Below are 27,075 nucleotides of genomic sequence, written 5' to 3' on the forward strand. Positions count from 1 at the left end.
ATATGCACTGGTATCTGAGTTTTGATATATCAAACTAAAAAATACAATATATATGTTAATATATATAAATATATAAAATATATATCAAAATATATATTTGATATAATATCAAATTAATTATTCTATGATACCCTCAAAAACATTTGCAATTCCCTCCCCTCCTCAAATTACCAACGATTTCTTCAGCAACATTGCAAAAAGATCGTGTTTACATTTCAGCTCAAAATCTGTGTGGTCAGTTTGGTTGACTGGGATGAATGAGTTCAGACCCAACCAGTTACCTTTAGATAAAAACAGTCACACTAGCTGTTTACAGACATATTTTTAATGTTCTACTTCAAAACAAATAATCCCAGTAAAAGAAAGCAAAGGAAATTACATTTTAATGATAGCTTGAAATGGATATGATAGTCCTGATTTATTTGTTTTCGGGAAACAGATAATTGTATTGTCATACATGACTTTTAGAACTGCTCACTTAAATGCACGTAATCTTATTAAATTAAGTTTCTCTTACGAAAACACAACCACGTCATTTAAGGCAAAAAAATCAGCTTCTGGGGAGATGTTAATATTATCATATTTTTTTACTCTGATTGAATGAAGTGATCCATTAATTTAATTGATCGGGTTTCATCATTTCTTATAGTTTTGTTCTGCAAATAGGCATGAGAATTAGTCACTTTGTGCCTGATCTCCTCCTTTCCATTAGACTGGTTTTACCTGCAGAATAAGGACTTTCAGAATCACGGAGTCAACGGGAGGTGAGAAAGGCACCTTAGAACAGGAGATAAAGACATAAAAACTCAATAAACTGTCATACTTTAAACAAAACTTGCAACCTACAGATATTAATTCAGTTGAACAGAATGCAAACATTTAGATTAGACATAGCAAAATTTTTTAGTTAACCTCATATAAGGGATGTTTTCAATTAAGTGTTAGCTTGACGAGCCCTGCATATTGAAGAAGGCAGACAAACTTGAACTGAGAAAGCATGTGGCTACTCAGCGCTCAGTTAGATTGTGCTTCAAGACACCATTGGGGACTAACAATGGACTTTGCTAAGTATAAATGGGAGGCCCCTCTTGACTCCAGAGAATAACACAACAGACAGAAACCTACAGTTTCACACAATACGACTACCTACTAACATCCAAGAATTTTGTGCTAGAGTAAGATAGACACAAATGGTCATGGCTTTAATGTATAGAAGTTTTTCACAACATAGTTTATCACATTTTGCTATGATTAAGACCTCAGTGATGTATTTAGGTTTTGTTTCTGAATCTTCAGTCTTCACAATGCTGGATGAACTGTCTGAGGCCTAAAGAGGCCGACGGAGAGGTCCTCAGTACATTCAGAATTCCTGCTGCCAGTGGGGTTCAACCCAGGAAAGAGTATGTCCAAGAATCAGTGCTACCTGAAAGTTGCTGCCTCCTTCCTCCTCCTTGACTAACATCTGAAGAGAGCCTGCCGAGTGCATGGCAGGTGTCTGGCTTTAGGTCAGTGGAGTGGAGTATGCGTGTGCGTGTGTGTGTGTGCGCGTGCAACCTCCTCGGAAGGGTGTATCACAACTTTAGGTTGAGTGGAGACATGGATGGATGAAAAATCACATCTAATAATTTACTAAAATTCTATATTTCAAAAATGAAAATAATTGCTTTAATAGCTTGATAAAATTTTTTTAATTGGAGTGTAACATTTAGACTCTATCTTCTGTGTGTCTCCAGCAGCCAAGAAGATTCTGAATGATACACTCCAGGCGAGTGTGCTAGAATCCAGGGTGGGTGAGAAGAGGAAGTTTTCAAAATTTCAGTGTTTATCAAAAGGGAAAAGAATTCTAAAAGATTGAGAAGCACATTTTAGGTAGAGTGGGTAAGTGGTTTACTTGAGGCTGAAGGCTGGTTAAGACCTGCTGAAGTTCAGAAGCAGAGTAGTGGCAGGGATCGAGAAGCAGCTGATGGAGAGGAAAAGTGAGAGGAAAGTCAGGGATGGAGAAGGTCAGTTGGGGGAGAGAGTTGGGGAGGACTAGTGGATCTCAGGGCCACCTCCTTCCTTTGGATAGCCAATTGATAATGCCTGCTCATTCGTCCTGGCTGCTAGAGAAGTTTTCTGGAGGTAGCACTATCTGCCAAGGGAAAAAAAAACTCTTCCTGTCTGAAGTCCTCTGTGGCTAGAGTTTATCTCACTTCTCCTTGCCTTTCCAACGCCATTACCTGGGCTGAAGTTCTGAGGGTCTGAGACAGCTGGACTGGCTTCTGACAAGGAGTCAGCACTGCCTGCTTTCTGGTAAGTGCATTTCTCATTTTGTTTCCCTCGGTCTTTTTGCTGCCATGCTAAATGATTAAGTGTTTTGATTTGCAGACCCTGCCAGTGTTATCTGGCTTCTAACTCTAAATGTTTATACCAGGAAACTAAACCAATAATTTCAGATTTGGGGCAACATTCTGGGGGAGAATAGAAAATGTTCACTACAGTATAAAAAGTGAAGGAAGTTTAGTTTTAGCCTTTTATATGCAAAACGTGCTACACAATAGCAAAAAACATTCAGGGCATATTAAAAAATAAATACCTTGCAAAATTCTTTGTTTCTATATAAGAATAAGGGATGAATAAGAACAGGTAGCTGAATTCCCTGGTGATCTTCATTTTCTAGAGAAGCGAGCTGCTTTGTTGTGGTTTGTGGTCTCCCTCCTGCTGCCCTTTGAGGGAGGCGTTTTCTTTGACTTCACCTACTTGCCGGGGTTGTGCCTGGATCTCCTCATGCCTTTCCCGTCTCGATCTCCCTCATGTGTCTCATTCCTGGGATCCTGCCGGTACCCCAGCTTCTCACACTCCCCTTCCATGGCAGTGTTGATGGGCCTGGGGGCCACTGCAGAGAGCTCAGCCTCATCCTGCTGCCTTCTGCTGAGCAGGGTGGCATCTGCTTGTGTGGAAGCTGACCACTCATACAGGTGACTCAGCCAGCAGGGAATACGTTTCCATGGAGTCACACGTGTCCTATGGTCAGTCTATTTGCCCCACTGGCCCTGAACTTTTATTTGCACATTTTCTAATTGAAGAACATTCTCGTCATAAAGAACAACATGAAAATGATGTGCAAAGTTGTTTGCCACAGCATTAAATCACCAAAAGCACACAAATTGACATTCAAATTACATTAATAATAAAATGATTGAATAGGAATAGCTTGGCACATGTATCTTGAAATAAGCAGCCATTTCTGTTATTTGCAAATTCTGCTTTACTTGATACCTTGTTAGCAGCTGTTGATAGCCATTGTGTTTAAATACACATTATGGCCTGATTTTGAAAATGTATTTTGTATTTAATCACACAGTAGAAATGCCTGAAATTTGAAGGTGTTTACTCCCATAATTTGAAAATACAGAGTCAGATCTTCTAAGTAACCTAATCTTCACATTTTCATACACCTCATAGCATTAGCAGTGTTTGGTTTCTCAACATATTAACTCAAGGTATATTACTAAATGAGTGGTTAATGTTGATGTACCTTGGAATTTCAGCCATCCCTAAACATGCATTTTCATGCAATTAAAAGATAACAGGCTTATAAACTATCTTTCACGTTCTTCCTGATTCTTGCAATTTCAACTTTTTAGCAGGGCTTTCAAAATAGTTCATGCAACGATATGTAATGGCTAAAGGAACTGCTATGCCTAGAAAGAAAACGAGGAACTTATTTCAGTTTGACATGAGGCAAGCTGAGGGCATCTGTACTGTCTCCTGCTTTACAAATGCTCTGAGATGATCGTGACCTTCCAGTCCTTAGAGAATCTGACGCAAAAGCAGTTTCCCTGGCAGGCTGCGACACGGCGTCAAAAGTGTCTGTCTCCGTCTCTTCAGGACCCACCTCTTCATCAGTTATAAACAATTTGGATTCCCTCCATTTGGGGTAAAAATCTTGGCTGCCTCTGGAGCCGCTTGACTCACTCCCTGAAAGCTGTGTATTCAGTTCCTCTGTCGACCTGATCAGGTTTTGTACTGACAAAGATTTGCCCAAGTCCTTGGGCACCGCGGGGCGGACAGACAACAGAGTTTCTCCTCCCATGTCAAAGCTTTTCCTCAGAGAACGGTCCTTGGTCAGATTTGACTGTGCAACCTGAATATTTTCCTTGGAGGCAACGAGGCAGGTGGTGACATCAGAAATGCTTTCCTGTAAGCCTGCAGGGTTTGGGTGCAGGGCCTCTGGCCTGGGCAGATGCTTGATGGCTGGGAGAGGAGGCGGGATCTGTAAAGTTGTTGGGGCTGCTGGCTTGGGTGCCACATTTATTTGGTTTGCAAAGTTGTTGTTGGCTGCCACTGTGGAGCCATCACTTTGACTCATTGGCACCTGTGTTGCTTGACTGTGCATAGTAGGGCTAAGCGCGTAGAAAGTCTGAGCACTCAACTCATTTGGGGTGAGGATGAACTGCAGGCCTCGGGAGATGTTGGCACTGGCTGATCTGGATAAGCAGCCACTGTTTTGTGCAGAACCGGACAGATCTTTGCTATCCACAGGGCTCTGATAGTCAGATGTCTGTTCACATTCAAAAGGTGGGATCTGGAATGGGGCCAAAGCGAGGGCTGAGGAGGAGCCCTTCCGGAGGACTTGTTGGTATATGTCTAGTAGACAGTCCAGCTTGGACTCAATGGACTGTACCTGAAAACGGGGAAAATGGTTACATGTGAACATAACCTTTGCTTCTAGAATTAAAAAATGAAGTCAGGGTGTGTCAATACAGTTAAATATGGAGTATAAAGTATAAAGCAGTCCTGACCCTTAGCACCATCCTAGAACGGACCGTCTAACAGTTGTGGGGCTGAGGGAGGATGGAAGAGGAGAGCAGTGTTTTGGCCTTGACATTGGCACCCCTGCCCTCCAACTCTTTAAAATGGACACAACTTTCTCCAAAGCCATATCAGCACTATACAAGCACAACTTCAAGACTCCTCAGCGCAAGCAGGGCCCTTTCCTAGGCCTCTTCTTGAGGAGATTCTGGGGCTCACTGCGGTCTAGCAAGGAGCGCAGTCTACAATGAAATCAAGGCCTTAAATATCAACCTAGGTGATTCCGAATTTAAAAATAAAGGCACAACATGCTTCAGAACTAATACTTGGAATATTTATGATTAAATTGAGGAGGAATTTGATTTCTGGAAAACTGTCTTTGTATGAGAAGGTACAGCCTCAGGGTTAACAAACATTCAATCTGTCGTCATAGTTATAATGATATATTTTTCTAAAAGGGAGAAAATGAAAATAACCAAAACACAAATGAAAAACAGATCTTGGTTATTTTACTGTTGAAAATCTATAGTTGCTTCCAGTTCAAGTACTAATTAATGAGATGAAATTTTCTATTCCTCATATGGAATATGGAATTCCAAGTGTTTTAGAGAACACTGTCTACACACAAAGAAAATTTAATTTAATTCACTCTTTCTTGATTTTATTACTTTTTAAATATATTAATCACTAAAATATGTCTGTAATATTGTGATTTATAAGAAGAAATATACATTTGGTCTTTGTCCATGGTTCCTGGCTCACAGCTCCCAAAACTTTTGGAATTTCTTTAGTAATGAAAGCTTGAAGGCCATTTCATGTTAATAAGGTGACTATTGGAATGCAACTAAGGATGAGGTCTGGTTGCCAGGAGAACCAATCACGTGATTAGAAGGTTGGAACTTTCAGTCTCACCCCTAGACCTCCTAGAAGGGGAGAGGGGACTGGAGGTTGAATCAATTGCCAACGGCCAATGATTTAATCAATTGTCTCTATGTAATAAAGCCTCCACAAAAAACCAAAAGAATAGGGTTTGAAGAGTTCCTTCGTTGGTGAACACATGGAAATTTGGGGAGAGTGGTGTGACCGGAGAGGGCATGAAAGCTCCGTGGCCTTTACTCATACCTTGCCCTGTGCATCTCTTCTATCTGGCTGTTCCTGAGTTACATCATTTCATAATAAACGAGTAACCTACTGAGTAAACAGGTGTCCTGAGTTCTGTGAGCCACTCTAGCAAATTAATCGAACCCAAGGAGGGGGTCGTGGGAATCTCAGATCTGCAGAGGGTAGATCAGAAGCACAGGTAATAACCTGGGCTCACAACTGGCTCACAACTTGTAGTGGTCGTGGTGGGACTGAACCTTTAACTTATGGGATCTGACACTATCTGGGTAGATAGTCTCAGAATTGAGTTGAATTGTAGGAGACCCAGCTGATGTTGGAGAATTGTTTGTTGATTGTGTGGGAAACCCGCCCCCCCCACCAAGCCCCCACCCCCCCCCCACACACACATTGGAAATTTTAACATCCAACTGTGTATAATCACTTTTGATTAAAAAAAAATTCTGGCTAAAATGTTAACTGGGATAGTTAGTTGAGTTGTACCTGTTTTTCAACCTTGACCACCCGGCCAAGCATACTGAGGTCATCTGTGGTCTCATGTTCTGCCGTTATTTTTTCTCGGCTCTTCTTATCTGATGTGATTTGCCCTTTTCCAAGAATTTGATCAACACTAGAGGAGAAAGAGGAGATCTGATTATGAGTGCTGAAGATGAGATTGCCCTAAGCCAGAATGAAGTGTTTTGAAAAGAAATATTAAATACTATTATATTTAATTTATGTAAGATAACAGAAAAATGAACTTATTCCAGTTGATGTACTTATTTTCTTAACATGTGAATTACACATGAGATTAATTTTCTCATTTCTGGTGCATGAGGATATCACTTATGGGAGATCTTCTGGAGGCAAAATTGTCCTAAACTACAAAGTAACTTCTGTTTCCATCTCTGACCAGGAATTTCCTGAATTCAACCACTTAAAATATAACAAAATCATAATTATGATTATTTCACGTTAATAGTTCAGATTATTCAATGAACATTTATTGTACTTCTAATATGTGAGAGATAAGCAGATAAGAATGTCTCTGTCCTTTGAAATTCTAGTTGGAGAATATATACTACATGAGCTAGAAACTCAAGATTAGTTCTGTAGATTCCATAGTAGTTTGACTTTATGTAAACCTTCTATTAAAGGACTTGGAAGACCCCAGCCACCTATGCAGAGATTGTAACATGACCACAGGATGAGTTAAAACAATTTCCAAGGAGATTTGATCAGTCTAAATGGGAATTACTTTCTCCTTTTTTGTGTGTTTTAGAACTGAATTATCAGGAATATTGACTCAACTTTCCAGTTTACTTTGTCTGCATAGAAATACAAGGAGTGCCTACCTTCTGCCATGACATCTAATCTATTAAACTGTAAGCTCTACAAGGACTGGGCCTTTATTTTATTAATTTCTAGATGTCCACAGTGTGTGGCACACGTTACAGGCTCAATAATCATCTGCTGAATGAATGAACAAATTGAGATTTCTATAACTGATCAATAGGTGCTTTAATAAGGGCCTAGTATAAGCTTCACACTGGGCTAAGTGTGCTGTGGGCATGTAAACAAATGTTTAAGGCTCACTCATTTCTTTAATCACTCAGTCAGATGCTCACTGGAAAGACAGTGCACATCCAGCATGTACATGAGTGGAAGGAAAGACCTCGTCTTAGTCTAGAGCCGTGAGAACAGGAAACAACACAGGGCCATGCCGGCTTTTCTGTCCTGACTGGCGCAGCACGCCAAGGCTGTGAGTGCTCTGTGCTCTGCCGGAGACTGACACTGCAGGGAAGGGAAAGGTCTACCTTCATGGGCCTGTAGTCAGGTCAAGTTTACTGAAGGAGGGAGACTAGCTTGTTCCTGAGGATGGTTAGGACTTAGAGAACAATGGGAGCAGCAGCAGCAGCAGTCATTCAGATGCACCAGCAACAACCGTTGAGATTCACTGAGCACCTAGCTCAGGTGCATGAACTCAGGACTCACGACAGGCCTGTGAGGCAAGTGCTAACATTATCCCCATGTTTACAGATGAGGAAACTGAATACTCTATAGTTGGAGGCTTTTAATGCCTGATTTACATCCTTAAATAAAATCTATGTTAAAAGCAAGTCCAATTCTCCACTAAAAGTGAATTAGAAATATGGAACTCAAGAGTTTACTACAGAGAAGTTCCTCCATGATAGTTTCTATGCTTAGTCCTTTACAACAAATAACATTTTCATTGTTTACCGTGTTTGAAGGCTTTTAATTCTACACAACATGTCCAGATGACCAGCAGAGTATTGTTCAATCACATCTTTTACATCATACGGGCGTAATGTTTCCTTAAACTTGCGTTTTGCAACATGAAATTTCATAATTCTGTAAGAGAAATATATTAGATATTAATCTTTATAACTTTGATAAAAGAAGTTACTCAAATAGCTTACTATTAAATATAGGAAACTCTGGGGGAAAAAGTCATGCATCAAATTATCTCAGGGTCCTACAGAAAGGCAATATAAAATCCTGAGATTATAGTGGACAATTTAAGAATACCTCATGTCAGGACACCTCAAGAGTGGAAAACATGCTAAAAAAATAGACTAAGTACTAAATGTTGCACCTTTTTAATGTCCGTTGAAACCCTGAATTAAAATGAAAGTCAAAGTGCAATTCTATCTTTTCCATGTGACCCCAAAAATCCAAGATACAATACCTAGTAATTGCATCTCTTAAAAAATATAAAAGTTGTTAAAATGGTCTTTTATATAATAGACGCATGTTTGAGATGCAGATGTATCTGCAAAACTCTCTTATTCTCTCTAGAGAAATATACATTTGTATAAAAATTAATGAAAATTTCATTTCAATAATTATTTCTGTGGAATGCTGCTCGCTTAGCTAGCCAAGTTCCTTTTGTTTCAAGTAGGACACACTCAACAACTCAGCTGGATGTCTAAGTTTTCATAACCAAAGGTCTCTTATTATGGTGCCTCCCCCAACATGTATCCCATGTTTTAAAACAATATTTCATCAGTAAATCCCATGATTCCATAAATAGCTAAGCTGCCTGTGATAACCAGTTACTGAGATAACTTGATATAGTTTCTGGAGAAAACGAAGAAGCATAACATTTTAATGAGTCTGTGCAGCCTTATTGCAGGTGCATGTTAAAGCTGTTGGCAGTTTTTCACTATGAAATGGCTCACAGACTCCCATTATCACACTCATGGATCCCAAGCTGGGAATCAGCTCTATGAACTAAAATTTATTGTCCTTAGTAGAAAGTGGGAGAATTAGGAACAAATGTAGAGTTTAAAAAGAAAATACTCATTACTTATCCTAAGTGATAGCTGATTGTAAGGAATCCAAGTTGGTTTATCAGTTAAAAAGCCCCAAACTCTGTCTTGTAATTGTATTATTAACTTCAAATTAATTGTATCCTAATTATTCCTTAATCATTTATCCATAATATTCTTACTCCCTTTCTCTACCACATTTTCTGCACCTGTCTCTTCTTTATTCAGGACAGATCTTTTTGTGTGTTTTTTTGTTTGCAAGGACATTTAAGCAAAGTTATTCAGCAGAAAGTAAAGGAAATCTGTGTTTTAATTTAACCTCTTAGTATCTAGCTTTGGTTCTAAATTTGTTTACCAGAATTTAGGTTAGATTGGGGTTCAATCTCTCATATTGAAAAACTGAGAAAAAAATAGTAGAATAGGTATCCTGTGAAAGTTTTGGCCCTGAGTGATTACTTTTAAAACATGTCTTTCCCCACAGGAGATTGTTGGCTACAAGGAGGCAGGGACGGGTCTCTTCTAGTCAACAGTCAGTGCTTAATAGACATTAGCTGTTGTCCCAACCACCACGTCCACCACGACTGCTGCTCCCGCTGTTCCTCCTCCACACGGTGCTCAGAGTTCGGCACTTTCCTGATCCACAGTGGAAAGAAATATTTGTTGAATAAGAGGACGAAGAAAAGAAACAGAAAAAGATGAATTCCTCTAAGCCAGGTAATACGAAGAATGCAATCACAAGAAAAACTAACCTAAAAGCCAGACCCCTTCTTTGCTTATCTTCAGAGTAGCCCACGGTGCCTGGGTGGGCAGGAAGAAAGGAAAACTATCTCATTCCTGGGTGGTGTTCTTGTTGTCATTGTTTGCATTTTCAATATTATTGCCACTTGTTGTGTGAAGTACTTTATGTTCTTATCTTCAGCACTTAAGATATTCTTATCTCCCTTTTATATTTAGGGAAACTGAGGTTCCAAGAACTTAAGTGATTTGCCCCAAAACAAGCAACCAGTATGAAGCAAAGCCAAGATCCCACCCAAATCTGTCTGGTTCTCATCCACGTCACCTCCCGGTTTCCCATGGCAGCAGTTGAGGGATTTGGCAGGTTGACTGGATCTTCCCCGTGGTGGTGGAAGCCACCCTACACGCAGAGGGCAAGCTTTGGCACAAGTGAGTGTGTTCCCACTGGCTGAAGCTCAGGTGTCTGTGGCTGGTGGCCGGTCAGCCCAGAGGGGGACCCATGTGCCTCGAAACTGAATGGCCTGTTTTGCACTAACGGGGACCTGCCCTTGTTTCTTTGTAGAGGTTGTGTGAGTTCTCTATGGTAACTTATTTCAAAGCTGCACATTGCTTTTCTCTTTTTTTATTCACGAATATTTTAAGAGAAGGAACAATTTGAAGACATTCAATAGACAATATTACACTTTAGCTCTCACTCAGTCATATTTTATGCAGTCTTTAAACAATCTCATTTTCATTTAAATAATTTACTATATAAGCTAGACAAATGAAAAGAAAATCCATGTTTTATAATTTGATCAATCAATATTAAACAGGACACTGGTCATCTTTTGTTTATTTCAGTATGGTCATATGATAATAAGTATGCAAAGCAGAATAGACATGAAAATTCTTAACAGGCTTACCATTTATTTTACACATCACATCACTCCTCAAGTGGTATTGCTTTCCCTCCAGTATTTTACTTACAGATTTTTCCACTTTCATGTGAAACAGTGAAAATTGGATTAATAAATATCATTTCAATTATTTGGAAAAGAGAAGAATAGGCAGTGATGGGTTGGAGCAGATTTGTATTGACTCTGAAGGGCTGATGTTACATATTTGGAATTTTGCTTGTTGTTAAACACAGCCATTATTAAAAACTATATAAAATTAAAATAAAATAAATCATATTAAAAATAAAGGTAATACATACTCAAAACTCATCACTTCCTAATTATTTTACTACATGTTACTCTCCATGTTCTTGAGTTATATACACTATCGTATCTGTATGGTGGAAATATTATCTGATAACGTCATATTGTACATCTCTTGCCAACTTCTTGCTAAGTAACGTGACATTGATAGCTTGAAATCAGCGACGGTAGGTGTACTTGCACCATGGAAATTGACCAACCCCACATATCAGGGCTTTCCCCTCCAGGAGATCTGGTTGTTAAGTGTTTACCAGTGTATTACTGTGTGTATAAAACCGTGTTATCTGTTAAGGATTATGTTTCCTAAGATGGAGATCAAATAGATTTTCTTAATTGGGTTTGTTGTGGGTTGAAAACAAAAACATTGAAGATACCTGAAGTGAGATATAAAAATTCTACCTCAGGTAATATATTTTATAAATGTGAAGGAAGTATTTAAAAGCAGAAGCATTTTTGACATCAATAATTTATATAAAGGATGGTGACAGTCATTTAGCTTTTGCTAAGGGCAGAACAAGCAGATACCAATAGCTCTCAAAGTCGTCCCCTCCTTTCTGTCTGTACCACTGCAGCCTTAGAAAGAATATGCCTTTCAAAATGCAAATGAGACCATATTACCACCCCCCAAAAATCCGTCATTGGTTTTCCATGGCCTATCGGTAAACATCAAATTCCTTAGCACATCCTGTAAGGCTGTTTACGGACTGGGCTCTGTCTACTTCTCTCACCTCATCCCTTTCCACTTCCTCCTTGGAACCTGAGGTTCCAGCAACAATAAAATATTTGCAAGTCCACAAAAACATCATTCAATCAATTGTATACTTAAATTATTTGCATACGCTATTTCCTCTTCCTGAAATCCTACTGTATCTTTAAGACTCAGCCCTTTTATGAGTCTTTTAGGAGTCACTTCTTTTATGGAAATATCTGTGATCCTTCCAAAGCAGTTAATCACTTATCTATTATCCTCTATTTTAGTACATAATACACATTGTAATTATTTGCTTATATATTAGCCTCCTCTACCAGATTGTATGAGGTCCTTGAACGCAGAGTTAGGTCTTTTCCCCTTGAAAACCCAACACTTGGCACAGAATTGAATGAACACAAGAGGTTTGTTTGTCTAGAAGCTCCACCAAGGAGACTGGGTGGAGAGGGAGGAGGGCATCGGATGGAGACAGCCTCGCCTTTTCTCCCCAGATGAGCATCTCTATCCATTCCTTGGTGCAGCCCACACCTAGCCCTTCTGGATTTTCTTGTTACAAAGTTCTCGTTTCTCAGGATTCTGTCTTGGCATTCCACCTAAAATGCTAACTGTTCCAGATTCAGGTTAAGCATCGACTAGGAAATCTTTCCTGACCACCCCCACAGAAGTAGATGATCTTGCTCTGTACTCTCAAATGCACTTCATGTCGCCAAACCTGCAGCATTGTATTTCACTCACTGGAATTTATTGACATCAGAGACTGTGTGTTTTACCCTAGCCTCTCCCACAATCTCTGGCAAGTAATAGAAGTTCAGTAAATGCTTGCTGAAGAAATGAAGAACCAGCTACTGCAGTTGTTCAGAGCTGTTTGTGTTGTTCTGTGACAAGGCAGCCTCTTATAGAGGTCTTCTAAAAAACGTGCCTTAGGATAGATCTGAGTTCTTGAGGCACATTTCAGGGAGAGCAGAAGATTTGACTCTCTTTCACGAATACAAAAAACTTTCTAAAGTAAAATAAATATTCGTCCATTAATAGGCAAGACCCTGCCTGGCCCAGAAAAGAGTCATTTAAATAGAACTGCTTTTGAAAATTGTGAGAATATAATATGCTTTTTCCTTAGATTACTAATGTGATTAGGATCTCACAAAGCAACTAAGTCACAAATGATAAGATACCATTAGGAGGAAGTTAGGAGAAAGGCTGAAACATTGAAAGTGGAGGAATACATCATACTGTAACCCAGTAAGTACCAAATGTAATGAGAAAGCTGACAGCAAAATGAAATTGTCCAGGGCGGGGAGTGGAAGAGCTCGTTGGAATAGCAACTGTGTCGGCTGAATGAACGTTATAGTATCACAGGACCATCAAGAAAACAGGGTAGAAAACATGTGGTTAATGTCTAAAAAGAATGGAACTGTAGCTTTCTGTTCCTAAGAGACTGCATAAGTCACGTGTGGCAGGCTTGCCCTGAGGGGGAGCAGATGGGAGGCACGCTCGGGGCTCTGACCCTTTCCGTCATGTGATGACCCTTTTCAAGGGAAGACCCTTTGTCATCAGGGTCAGGTGATCCAACATGTTTATGTCTAAGTTACCTCAGCCCCCTCCCTCCTTCCACCAGTCCCCTCTCACTTCTCCAGGGACTGGACATGATGGTTGAAATCAGAAGGTGGAGAGTGGGAAACTTGAGAGACTAAGCTGAACCCAGGAAAGCATCTCCGACTAGTCAGTCTTGTCATCTCTGACCCCTGCAGCGTTTCCTTGGTTCTCTGGTTGTCACTGGGATGGCTAAAACTGCTTCTCTCTCCACAATGCAATGAACTTCACCCAAGCGCCCAGTTTCCATCAGCTGGACGCAGAGCTGGGTCATGGCGACGTGATGATGAGCAAGACGCAGGTCTCGCCTCCTCAGCTTCTTGCTGAACGGGTTTCCAATCGTGCCCTTGCTGGATGGCTGGCGCCAGGCTAAGCACTTTACCTGTATCATGTCAACTTAAAACTCCAAGAATTTTCCACCTTTGATATTTGGGTCAAGTGAAAGCTCAGGAGGTTGAGTAACCTGTCCAAGTTCTGACAACTAGTAAGGGCAGGTTACTGCTGATGCCAAGGCCTGTGTTTCTACCACTCCACTAAGCTAGTATCACAGTGTGAGTCCCGGGCAGGAAAATTCCTAAAGGTTAAGGAGCACGTCTAGGCTGTCTACTGACCTCCTCCTATTTCCCATGCTCTCTGACACTCTCACACAAGTAAATCTGAGGCCACATTAGTCTATTCGACCCGTCTCCATCTCCATTTTCCAAGAGGGGATCCCATGCTCAGGATGCACTCTGCCCTTGAACCTGGCCCCCTTCATTCTCAGAGGGTCCCCTGCAGGAATCAGTCCATGGCTAAGCTGGGGTTCCCACCCCCAATAATTGTAATGTCTTCCCTTTTATCACAGATTCAAGGGCCCTCTGCTTCCTCTGCCACAGCTGTAGGACATACACATCAGTCTCAGTGTAGTTGTCAGTGTTGCTTTAAATGCATATTTCTCAGTTGGTATCATCAGCAAACAACTACACGATCAGCCTTTGAGAATAATTCTAGACCTCAAGAAAGATGGGAGGGTGCTGATAATTGAGGAAAATGTCCAAAAGTAGCTATCAGACTATGAATTTAAAAGGTCTTTCAATTCTTCAATTTTTTTTTTCTCCAAGAGTATTGCATTTTACATACTAAGATTTTTAACTACAAGGTGAAGGGGACGAATGGTGAGCTGGAGGTTAGAGGAGTCCTGGGTTGGCAGGTGGAAGGGTGAACGCTGATTTCACATCTTGGCTCTTGCATGGGCTAGCCTGAACGGATGGATTTCCACTCTCCAAATGTGGCTGGGCGTACATCCAGTAGGACTCAAGGTCTGGACAAGAGATGTACAGTTTTTTCTGTAAAGGGCCAGATAATAAATATTTTATGCTTTATGGGTCATATGGTCTCTGTTGAAACCACTGAACTCTGCCATTGTAGCATGGCAGCAAAATAGCAATATATAAACAAATGAGTGTAAATATGTTCCAATAACACTTTATTTACAAAAACAAGCATCAGGTTGGATTTTGGCTCCCCACTGTAGTTTGCTGACCCCTGGACTAGATAAGAAGAACAATGAGGAAATGCCTTAAGGCCAGGAATAAATGAAATCCTGTGAACTGGCCTGAGGAAAAGAGGCAGAATTCTGTGGCCTCTTGCACGCTTATAAAAGAAGTTTAATACGACCTATGTATTGCCTGGTAGCAAGAAATGTTTGAGTAAATCACTCCAGAGTAAAATTAGGACCTTTAAAATACACTTAATGACGATAATGCAGGTAGCATTTCACAGCATAGCCCTGTGAGAAGGGTGCTACTGTCGTCTCCACTTGGCAGACAAGGAAATTGAGGCACAGAGAGGTTAAATAACTTGCCTGAGGTTAAACTGCTGGTAAGTGTAGAACTGGGATTTGAACCAGCATAGCTCCTGTGCTGGGCTCTTAGTGACAATGTTCTACTATTGTCAATACTTTAACACAAAATAACAACAACAGAAAAGATACTTTGGCTCTTTTCACTCACATGTGCCTGGCACACAGTAGGTGTTCAATCCAACTTTCCTTTCTTACCGGTGTTGTTGGAAGGTCATCTGGAGAACCAACAAAGGCTGAGAAGTAAGTCATACTCTCACAGGCCTCTTTTCTTCAGGAGAAAAGATGTCAGAGCTGATAACAGAGGGAAAAAAGCCTAAAGCCAGTCTCCTTAATGCTGTGGGGTCCAAGAGGAGGAGCCTACTGCACAAGATGACACGCCCCAGCAGAACCACTAGAGGGGGGAAAAGGCTTGTCACAAACCTGCACTGGAGCCTGGTCTTGACCCAGAAGGAAGTCTGCGCGCACGATTTTCCGAGCAGAAGTAACTGAAGCACAGTTGAACTCTGGTGGGATGTATCTATATATACACACAGACACATGTGCACTTGTGAGGAGACGTGGGTGCATTTGTTGTGCTGCCATGAGTTACACAATCTTGCATAGAAGTCTTGCTGCCGTCCTCTGAATTAGGGTAAAAACACTGCACATGGTTATGCAGAGACAAGAACCACAGGAAACAGGAGGGCAGCGACAGCTTCCCTACACAGATGGACAGGCTGCCACCAGCCAAACCGTGTGGGGCAGAGAGGCTCATCACTGGGGAACTGCAGAGGCAGTCTGCTTGCTGTAGAAAGCAGTTCTTCGCAAGCTTGGCTGCTCCTTGGGATCAGCTGGGGAGCTTTAAAAAAGGCTGACGCCTGGGTCCCACCTCCGGAAATTCCATTTTAATTGACCCAGGGCGTGGTCCAGAGATTTTATAAAACTCCTCAGGCGATTCTAACGTGCAGCCCAGGTTGGGAATACTGAAATGAAGGTGGGGTTGGGACCATCGTGGGGGAGAATGGTCCCGACACCCCCTGCCCCCACACAAAGAAGTGATGGTGGGTTTTGCCCAACTCTTCAAAGTCCCACAAATCATTCCCATGGGGCAGAGGGTCCGTGTGCCTTGGAGTCGGACCTCTAGTCAGAACCCAAATGCTTTCTGCCCCCCTTCCCTGAATGAAGCCTGAAGTTTCATGCAAGAAATAGTTAAATTCCATGAGTTTTACAAAGTGCCAGGTAATTGATTCATTCATTCTTTGAAAAAGTATTCGTCAAGCACCTAGAGCGGTGCTGAGGAACACTGACTGCCGAGAGGAGCTGGCAGAGTTGAGGAAGCCCCAGTGATCACTTGGTCTCCGCTCGCATCCTCTCTGCAGTCCTGGTGGAAAGCAACAGTCGCTGTGCCAGGAGCTCTGATAGGACTCGAGAGCCTCATCTGCTGTAACCTGGAGCTCTTCAGATGAACTCAGTGTGGCTGCTTCCCCATGCAACGCCAAGGGCATATCTGACAAGTGGGACTCAAGAATTCACTCACTCTCTCACCCCTGAGACATTTACTGAGTGCCTACTATGTGCCAGGCTCCGTGCTAGAAGCCCGGGCATACATAGAAGAAGACAGAAACCCTGTTGTTTGAGCGCTTCCAGTCTGTAGGACAGAAAGACAAAGCAGGCAGACAGTCATAATCCACTTTCTGGATGGAAGGTGGTGGGAAGCACAGGTTGATGTGGGAGTACAGAAGAGGAGAGTTTAACCCAGATTGGTAGAGGTGATAGGACACGATTCTGGGGGAGATGACAGTCCTTTACCCACTCTGCACCCCTCTGCAGGTATATTGCCAAATTCCTCAAGGCTGCAGAAATGGCCCCCTATGTTCCCAGATCTTATGCTTTTGATGTGGATATGTGTTTCTCCTCCCCACCCTGCTACTTACTTTATGTTGGCTACTTGGGTTGATTTGCTTTACTGACCTGACATGCATTCCATATCTCCCCTTTCTCAGTTTGGAAAATTCTATCCCCTGATTTCTGACTCTGTGAGAAACATGGCATCTATCTGCCTGGTAAGGGGTCCTAGGGCTCATTCTTGAGGTGACCCAGAGCCTTTTGATCACTGAATCTCTCCCAAGGGAGCCCTCATTCGCCTTTTAGAGATTGTTCAAGGGATGGTGTTGATCACAGTGCAAATTCAGGAAACAACTAGAATTAGGGAGCTCAGTAATATGGGTCACTATTGAAGGCATGTGTATTACTTGCTTGGATGACTTATTGATGTTATTTTCTGGTTAATACATAAACGTGATTCAGTAATACAGATTTGCATTTGCATATACAGTATTTAGACTCTGACAACCCTTCAAAGCTAGTTATAGAGTTGTCTGTCCCAGACTCCTCCATCCTTCTTTCATCTCAGATTGCGCCACTAGCCAGTGACTACGGAACCCCCGAGTTCCTGGAGGCACTGACCAGCCCCATTTTCTGGCTTTCCACTCTTGATAGAGACAGGGAAATTAGCTCCACCCGTATGCAGTCTACATATGTCCTACTGCAGGGCAAGCAGGTACCCCACTCAGGAAAGTTCCATGTAAATTAGCTCCATCTCTATGCAGTCTATGTATGTCCTACTGCAGGGCAAGTAGGTACCCCACTCAGGAAAGTTCCATGGCCACATGGTTGCCACCAGCAGGAGCAAGGTCGTTCTTCTCAGGCTGGTTGTTATTGTGTGTTACATCCAGGATCTAGAAGGCTCTCCTGCACATTTTGTTGGGTTTTCTTTTAAGGAGACAAGAGCGGTAAAACCTAAGCAGGTCTGCAAATGGTTACTTTTCCGCCAAGGACTTTGTGAACACTGATATGGTAACTAAATTTGGGAATTTTATTTTCCTGAGAGCATAAAACCCACGTAAACTTTAAAGTGCGAAATGAATAAGTAAATAAATAAAGTGCCCATATATGTTGATTGCTCTTGAATATTTTTAATCATGGCAAAGAATAGGAGATTCAGTTTAAACTATAACCAAATAAAAGGTTAAAAATTAGATGCTGCAAAGTAAGTGCCTCTGCAGTGAAAACACTAGTTTAACGCAGCCTCAGAGCAAAATGTGTCCACAATTATCTTCAAAACAGAAACAAAAAGAAAGAATTCCAGGGAACATATTAGCTGATTTTAAAAGTATGTGCTCAGTGATCCATAAAACAATCTTCCAGTAGCATCCTTTACTGTAACATGTCACAGAGGTGGCTGTCCAGAATGTCTTCGCAGTGACTTGCAAACAAAGACTCGTCACCTTGTCTAAAATAGCAGACACGCTATGAGCAAAACTAAGAACTGGTGATGACTAAACAGCTTGTAGACTTGACAAAACCCCCAGGAGTAAACCTGTGTCTCTTCTTCTCTATTTGTGTAGTATTCTTGTCCGAAGGACTCAGAGTGGAGAATGCGTTTTAGGGGATGGTCAAAGGATGGTCACGCGTGTGCCTTTCAGAACAGGAAGAACACAGGGCAGGAAGCTGGACAGCTCCTCACGCACCCGGGGTTACGGCAGAGCCTGATCTGCACGCCCACCTCAGAACTCTCCTGTCATCAGTGGTTCTCCTCCTCCGTGATCAGATCTGAGCAATTTTAGAAAAGTTCATGAGTCTTTGCCAGTTACAAGAAATTCTTGACACCTCATCTATGTTCTTATTAGAGTGAAAGATTGTGATAGATAATTTTAAAAAGTATTGTGTTTACAATCTGGCTTCAAACTCTTCTGCCTCCATTGAATTTTTCTCCAGTCACTTGTGACGTCCTTGTTGCCACTTTCGAAGGACCTTCTCACTCTTGATCTTCTTGACCTCGTAGAAGCATTTAACACAGTCAACCACTGCCCCTGCTGGAAACACTCTCCTCTGGCTCCTCTTCCACCGTAATCTCTGGTGTCCATCTGTCTGGATGCTTGGAGTCTGTCTCCATCAGACTCTTCCTCACTTTGTAGCCCCTTACATGTTTGGGAGCCTTAGATTCTGTGTTGACCACCTTCTCTCTTGACTCCCACAAGAACCCTGGGCTGAGACTTCTGTAAACCATCTATTTCTGTGCTGATAACTACCAAGTTTATCCTCATTACAGATTTTTCTCCTGGGCATCAGATCTAAGGATCCAGCTGCCTGCTGGGCCCCACTGTGACCCCTCAAACTCAACACTCATGACAATGCACCATCTCCCCTCAAGCCAGCCTCTGTCTGACCAGATACCTAGATGTACATCCTTGACTCCTCTTGCTTTTTCACTCCATACTTTCCAACCAGGAAATATCCAAATCCTATCATTTCTGACATCTGAAGAGCTCTGAAATCCATCCTTCCCTACTCTTCACCATGACTGCCAGGCTCAGGCCCCAGCAGATCCAGGTATTATAACAATAGTCCTCTCTTTCAGTCCGTTCTTCCCACTGAAGTCAGAGCCATCTTTCTGAGTTGGAATAAAGCACCAATCTGATACATTGGCTTCTGTACTTTAAAGCCTCCACACCTTCCTACTTGTTATGACAGTTCCTGCTCCTCTCCTCTGTCCAACCTCTCCCCCCCACGTCCTCTGTCCCCTGTCCCCCGTCAACACACACACTTTCTCATGCCGCCTTGACCTCTGGTTCTTGGCAATCGCAGTTCCCTCTGCCTAAACATACACCCCTTTAATACCCTGGCCGGTACCTACACATCTACCAGATCTCTGCTTGGATACCCCTTCTTCCAGACTGCCTTCCTGAACGCCACCTCCCATGTGTCCCGGACTTATTATTGTAGTGATATGTTGCTCTGCATCAGAATTGACTCTACGTTTCTGGCAGCCCTCACAATTCTCAGCAGGGATCCATCTTTCTTGTTAATGTTTATCTCTGTGCTGGTGCAGAGTAGAAGCTCGACATGTATTTTGTGAGTGCAGGAACTGACCTCAGGGAGGAAATTTAGAGGGTCTGTGGTCAGGCCTTTGTGTGGGGGGGGAAGGGAGGAGAGGGAACTTCCATTTCTCACTGTTTTCCTTCTTGGGCAGCTGCCTGTGAGGGCAGCAAGCTCACCCAGAGGACGAGTGGGAGAGGTCCACTGGGAACCCTGCCTCACAGTCGGTGGAGAATGCTCCTCCAGCCCCGAGGGGCATTACTCCGAGTGACTCCTCAGCACGGGTGGTGAGAAGACTTCAAGGGGAAACAAGGAGGGCTTCTGGGGAAGGGAGTGAGGCAGGCAAGGCTGCAGACTGGCAGTTGGGAGCACGCCCTTGGAAGAGAGAAAAGAAGTGCCCTCTGACACGACGTGCGATGGGCGGTGGGAGCAGGTGGCGCTCAGAATGAACAGGGTCTGGCCTGAGCAGAGGACAGGCCATGGAGGCCACGTGCTGGTAACGCACTGAGAGCCCAGACGCCGGCAGGTTAGGATAGCTGGCATTTCCGCGATGCTGACCACATGCCAGGCGCTGCCCTAAGTGCTCTGCCAGTGCTAATCCATGGAGTCCTCACCCAACCCCACAAAGTCAAGACCATGACCACCTCACTGCACCAATGAGGAGATGAGGCACAGAGAAGGGATGTGCGTGGCTCAGGGTCACACACAGGCTGCCATGTTTCTTGGAGCCCCTCTCCTGAGTAGCTCCCGGGAGGGCGGGGAGTGGGGGTAGAATTAGCTGGCGATGCCAGAGTGAAGTCGGGGGCAGCTTCAACTGAAGAATTCTTTGAGTTTTCACCCCAGACCAAATTTATTCATTTGATTCTCTAGAAGGCTGACTTGGCTTGGGAAACAAGGGCCTGCACACAAGTGATCCTCAACTGGCAAGGTGGTTGTCGCACAGAGAGGTGAGGAGAGGTTGAGAACACGATACCTCCAACAATTCTCCACCATTTCTCTTCAAACAGTGAACAGTCTTCCGCGGGCTGCCTTGGTTATCTTCGCAAGAAGAGCAGGTTGTATGGTATTCTGACTCATTTCTTGACGACTGACAAAACACACGGTTGCATAAAACCAGCTGACAAGAGAATACCTGTTGAAGATCTGATGAAGAGTGGCTTTGATCCTAGATGTGGTGATTCTGTGAAAAAGTGCTGGTAAGAAGCAGGCAAGCTCTGCACTGAGATGCTTTCACAGACAATGCCCTCTCCCCAGGGCTTAACACAGCACTTGTATGTTGCCTTCTGTGCATATCTGAGAATTTATCTAGCTAGTTTGGTACAGGAAAACAAATACAAACATTTATTTTGTATTTTTAAAAATTATTATTATAAGACCCTTTTACAAATATAGAGTTGTATTGGATATGACTTTTAAAATTTATTATTTCAAATAAATGAACTTATATTAATTTTGCCCTTGGAATTTTGCCCGATTCATACTCACTTAGTGTTTACACAATGCCAAGTGCAAGCTTGAAAGTCAGTAGGTGTCTTCAGAGATTCCCAAATATTCAGATGTTTAATATTGTGAAGGCACATATCCAGGTTATCGATGGGCTTATTTTAATTTGAAAATTTTGATATTGTGCCTGAGAAAATATTTTTCAAACAATGATAGGAAAACTGGTGTTTTGCCATGTGGTATGGGCTGAACTGTGTGCCTCCAAAATTCATGTGTTAAAGCCCTAAAACCCAGCACCTCAGAATGTGACTGTATTTGGAGAGAGGGCCTTTAAAGAAGTGACGAAGTTAAACTGAGCCCCTTAGGGTGGGCCCTAATCCAATCCGACTGGTGTCATTATAAGAAGGGGAAATTTGGTCTCAGAAGTGTCTGCGCACAGAGGAAAAACCACATGAAGACACACGAGAAGGTGGCTGTCTGCAAGCCAAGGAGAGAGGCCTCAGGAGAAACCTTGATCTTGGGCTTCAAGCCTCCAGAACTGCGAGAGTACATTTCTCCTGGTTAAGCCACCAAGTGGTATTTTTCATGGCAGCCCTCGCAAACAAATAAGCCGTAATACAGTAAAAAGTGCGTGTGCAGAATGTTCAAGAGTTTATCAATTTGCTTGTCAATCTGTTTATTTCCCTGCTAATTAATTTAGAAATTAATGTCTATGAATGGATGAAAAGAAACTTAACGTCGTGTGAATTAAATCATTAACAAGATATAGAACTTTTGTTAAAAATAAGTACAGTCTTCACTCCCAGAGACGAGTTTGAAAGCAAATTTCCAACAACTTTATGCACTAAATAATATTTTGAGAATAATCTGTGGTAATCCTGAGGAACTCTACAAAACTAAGTATTCTTTTCTCTTTTAAGACATATGGAAATGTCTAAGAATAGCCATTGTTCACTACTATAAAAGTAATGTCATTCATTTAAAAAAAGTATCAAAGTGTTTCAGTGTAACAGAATCCAGACACATTTGGAGAGTGGCCTTAATCATCTCATTGCTTGAGAATCTTTAGTCTCAAAAACAACTAAAAAATGACAGATGCTTAGTAAATATTAATAACCAAAAATAAGAATTCTTACTTTGCTCTTTGTGAATGTAATAATATTATTTCCCATGTTGTCATCCTTACAGTGAATACATATTTTCTACACCTTTTAATTTTGACTCTTAGGGAAAACTGTTATTGTAAGAGCTACTGAAAGACAAAAGGCACAAGCAAGTAGTCATATTAAATAATCAAACAACCAAAACATAGCAAGGAAAATGCCAATACAAAGTGGCTACTTTAGAGATTAATAATAGATGGTTAACACTTGCACTCAGTAATATACATATAAAAAGTATTTCAGGTGATCTGCAAGAGGGGGGCGTGTTTTGGCAAAAAAAAAAAAAAACGGTCAACAGATGTTCAGTTTATTTATGTATTTAAACTCAGGAAAAGGACACTTCTGCATAAGATTCAGGGACTTATACCTGTAAACTCCTTTTCAGAACTGCTAATTGTATTGTTGGTCTTTTAATCACATATATTTAGAAACTAAGTACTACCATGAGTCAAAGATTTCAATTAAGTTATCGAGTGTAGCAGTTTTATTCTTACAGAATGCAACAATTTTAAATGGGACTTAGAAGTGATAAAAACAAAACCCACTAAGCAGAATCAGGATACGATGGAGAAAAACATCCCCCTCAAGTGTCACAAAGTAGTAGGCAGAAAGCTTCCAAAATCCACCAAAAGGCGAGACATGTAAATAATAAAGTTCTGTTAAAAACAAGAACCAAGAAAGAATTCTAAAAAGCAAAGAAGTCTGCAAAGGACTTTACAAAAATCAGTCAAGTGTCGAAAGGAAGGTTCAACGAAGTCCGTCTCAGCTGCTGCTGACCTGCTCAGGCAGCGGAATAAGCGTATTTCACTCTTTCTTGCAGTTCACAATTCTTTTTATAGGTTATAAGGCAAAAGCAGAATGCTTCAGAAGGCCTTGGGAAATGACACAAACTGGGTTAAGTATGACTTTTAGGAAACCTAATCTGCACCCATTAGATAAAATTTTACAGTCCTTGTTGCAAATCAGGTTAATCTGTGGATGAATTGCCCCACTTGACTTTAGGGTCTTGGATGGATATAATGAATGTAAAGAATTTCAAGGTAACTTCTAGACCAGTGATGTCCAATGGAACTTTCTGCAATGATGCAAATGTACGACATCTTCTCTGCCCAATATAGTAGCCACTAGCTGCCTCTGCCTATTGAGCACTTTAAATGCAGGTAGGACCACTGATGAACTAACTTTTAAATTTTATTTGATTTTAATTAATTCAAATTTAAATAGCCTCATGTGGCCAATGGTACCATATTGGACAGTGCAGATAGATACTTTCTATCCCTTTAACTGAAGTCTTCAGGCATCATTTTACTACATATCCTCAGGTTTTCTAGGATTAAATATTACCCAAAGCGTCTAGGTTCCCCAGGGGTAGGGTGATCATAAAATTGTCCAAACTGGGGTACTTTGAGGAAGACAGGGAGTGTTACTAACAATTATGATGAGACGAGAGGCATAATCTGGGACGGTCCAGGGCACGTAGAAGGTGTGGTGCCCCCACCCACAGGGATTGTTGCTGGAAGGTTCTGTTGGAAAGGAATGGGGCTTCACTTCACTTCCTCTGAGGTTGCTGTTACAGACAGTGTTTAAGCATCTTCTGGGGTACACGTTTTCATCATATCATGCATTGCCCGCATAAATATTTACCAAAATCTTTATAACTCATTTTTGCTTTCCCAGAGACTCCCAACCAGGAGGTAAAGCAATGTGTAACATGACGCTAAATGACCAACTAAAAACAGAAGTAAATAATCAATCACACTGATATCTGAGTTTAGACCAAGTGTTGGAATGCCTAAATTGGGTTTGATATTTTAAGCTTTCCTCTGACCTTTTGTTAAGAGACACAAAGAGCCAAAAAGATCGGAGATATTTCTTTGCAACACAGTCACTCTGCGTTCCCTGGCAGATACAAGTCCTCCCAAAGGAATTAAACTGGGCAGGGTGAGCACGCAGCAGTTCACTTAGGCCAGGTCCAGGACTTCTTGTGGGGAGTGGATCCTGGAGATCTAAGTGTAAGTTGCTTTGGGTACTCACTTAGCTCTCTGTCATTAGGAGAGGAAACATATTAAGATTAGCTTTCAATGGTTGCGTTTTACTAGGATGGGAGGAACTCATTGCAGAGTCCTTCAGGTTTCACATTTTCAGAACTCAACCTGTTTTGAAATAACCTAGAGGGTTTTTTCTTTGATACAAAGTACAGAACATGGATTGGAGCATAAAATCAATAAAAATAATTTTAAAAATCCAATTGCATCTATACATTAAATGTCCTTAAAGCAACAAATACACTTGACAAGTCAATTCTTATGTAATCTCTCTGGCATAGCCTGGCTTTTCAAATCCCACCCACCTTTTGTAACATACTTTATGTTGAACACAGTAGAGTTTTGTATTAAGAAAAAATATTTCAGAACTTAATAGACATGTGGATGAAGAGGAAAAGAGAAAATAATTATTCCCAGAGACTCACCAGCAGAGAAAAGAACTTAGCAACATAGTAATTCAAATAATCAGAGGGAGGACTCAGAATCATTTTGTCAAAGGTTTTCCACCAACCTGATGGCCCGAATGACAGTTTTGAGTGCTGGAGTAAGGTCTTCCACTGACACATCACACTGGCATCCTTTTTCATCGTAGACATCGTCAGTGCCAAGCACCGTGTCAGCTGCAAGAGAAAACTGCATTAAATACCACCACTACCAGCAATTTAAAACATGTGTTGCATTTGTCTCACACAAGACTAGAGGGGACTCACAGACTAAGCTCATACATCAGGATACATTTTCCCCAATATTGTTCTTTCTTCTTTTTCTACAGGCTCATCAATTTTATGTGATTTGACATGAATACCTTTCTGAGCTTCCCATGGGGAAGATGAGGCTGTTGACACATTGTCTTTCCAGTGGTGAGGATGGATTTGTGTTGGTCCACTCATGCTCTTCTGCCGAGTTCTTTTGAAATGAACAGCCAGCATTTAAATAACAGCTGTTTGGAGTCAGGGAAACAGTCTTTGGACACTGAACTGACTGAAACCTGTAACGCTGACCCCATTAGCCCTGTGCCCTGAACAAGTGGGTGAGCAGTCAGACCCGAGAACACTGACCTCTCTTCAGTCACAGGCAGCCCAGGAGGGCGCTTGCGTGCGATAACACTGCCAAAGCTGAGAGAGTTTCAGATCGAATAATAATTGGAGTTTATGCTCATAAACTGAACAAATTAACTCTTGGGTTAATTGCAAAGTTTGGAAAAGGGGATTACAGCAAATACCAAATTAGGGAGAATTTATAAAATTAATAAGGAAGAAGCTCCTATCATTGCAGCTTTGTTTTCAGCAACAAAATATTGAAAATAAGTTAAAATTCCTGGAGTAGGGGATGGGTTAAATAAACATTGGTAGGTTTGTATAAAGGAATATTAGAAAACTGTTAAAAATGACTTTGAAGACTAGTGACTGGAAAACTGTCACAATATATTATTAAAGAAAAAATCTATATATCTATCTGGGATTAAGAATGATTTTATTCTTTTTGCGTGGCTATATTTTATAAAATTTCTACATGAACATGTATTACCTTGGTAATAAAGTAAATAAAGTAATACAAATGCACTCATGAGAGATGAGTGCACCATGAAGGACTAATACTGCTTTCTGTTGCCTTTGCTCTGCCCAGTGTTCACCTGCTAAGTCATGAAAGGGAGAGAGTTTGCCATGGGCTTCCCTGGTTGGGGTCAAAATCCTGAAAGGCTACTGGAGGTGCATTCACTAGAGTAGTGCTTACATTTGGAATGCAGTTATTGCGACGTTTACTTAAACTAGCGTTTACTGCATGTTTACTCGGTTTATCGGGTGCTGGGAGTGGAGGCGGTGGTAGAGGAAGAGGTGACGGGTCAACACAGCTCTTCTTCACCGTCCCTCTGGCCTGCTTGCCCTCAAGCCCAGTAAGACAGAACTACCACCTTACGGTAATGATAACAATAGCAACCACTCATTGAAATTTATGCCAGGGACTTAGGTGAAGCTTCTGTATATATTAGTTTTCTTACTTATAGCAACTCTACAAGCTGGTGATGATATTATGTCTAGTTTTTAGACACAGAATTTGCAGCTCAGAGAACGTAAGTACACTGTCTGGGGCCCAAAGGTGGTAAGCGGCACTAGTAAGTTGCAGAGCATGTTACTAAAATCCGGTTCCCTGAGGCACCAAAGGCCTTGTCCTTTTCATTGCATTACCCAGTGTCAGAGTGCATTCAGGGTTCAACAGCGGGTTAAATCGCGGCATGCCGAGTGTCTGGAGAGGGCAGGGGAAGAGCTCACCACACGTGCTGCCTGATGGGTGCAGCCTGTCCC

The 27,075-nt window shown here is 41.7% G+C and overlaps 1 protein-coding gene across 1 annotated transcript in view; it reads right to left on the minus strand.

Moving 5' to 3' along the window:
* Positions 1 to 309: 309 nt before the first annotated feature.
* KCNQ5 (potassium voltage-gated channel subfamily Q member 5) overlaps positions 310 to 27,075 on the minus strand; it is a 469,664-nt gene continuing 442,898 nt past the window's right edge. Inside the window, exons 10-13 of the mRNA XM_058554049.1 lie at positions 25,284 to 25,392; positions 8,134 to 8,265; positions 6,397 to 6,523; positions 310 to 4,666 (exon numbers count right to left, since the gene is read on the minus strand). Coding sequence (XP_058410032.1) covers positions 3,704 to 4,666; positions 6,397 to 6,523; positions 8,134 to 8,265; positions 25,284 to 25,392 — 1,331 coding nt within the window. The 3' untranslated portion in view covers positions 310 to 3,703. The remainder of the gene's footprint in view (positions 4,667 to 6,396; positions 6,524 to 8,133; positions 8,266 to 25,283; positions 25,393 to 27,075) is intronic.

This window comes from Diceros bicornis, chromosome 14, assembly GCF_020826845.1.
Source record: "Diceros bicornis minor isolate mBicDic1 chromosome 14, mDicBic1.mat.cur, whole genome shotgun sequence".
NCBI classification, from domain to species: domain Eukaryota; kingdom Metazoa; phylum Chordata; class Mammalia; order Perissodactyla; family Rhinocerotidae; genus Diceros; species Diceros bicornis.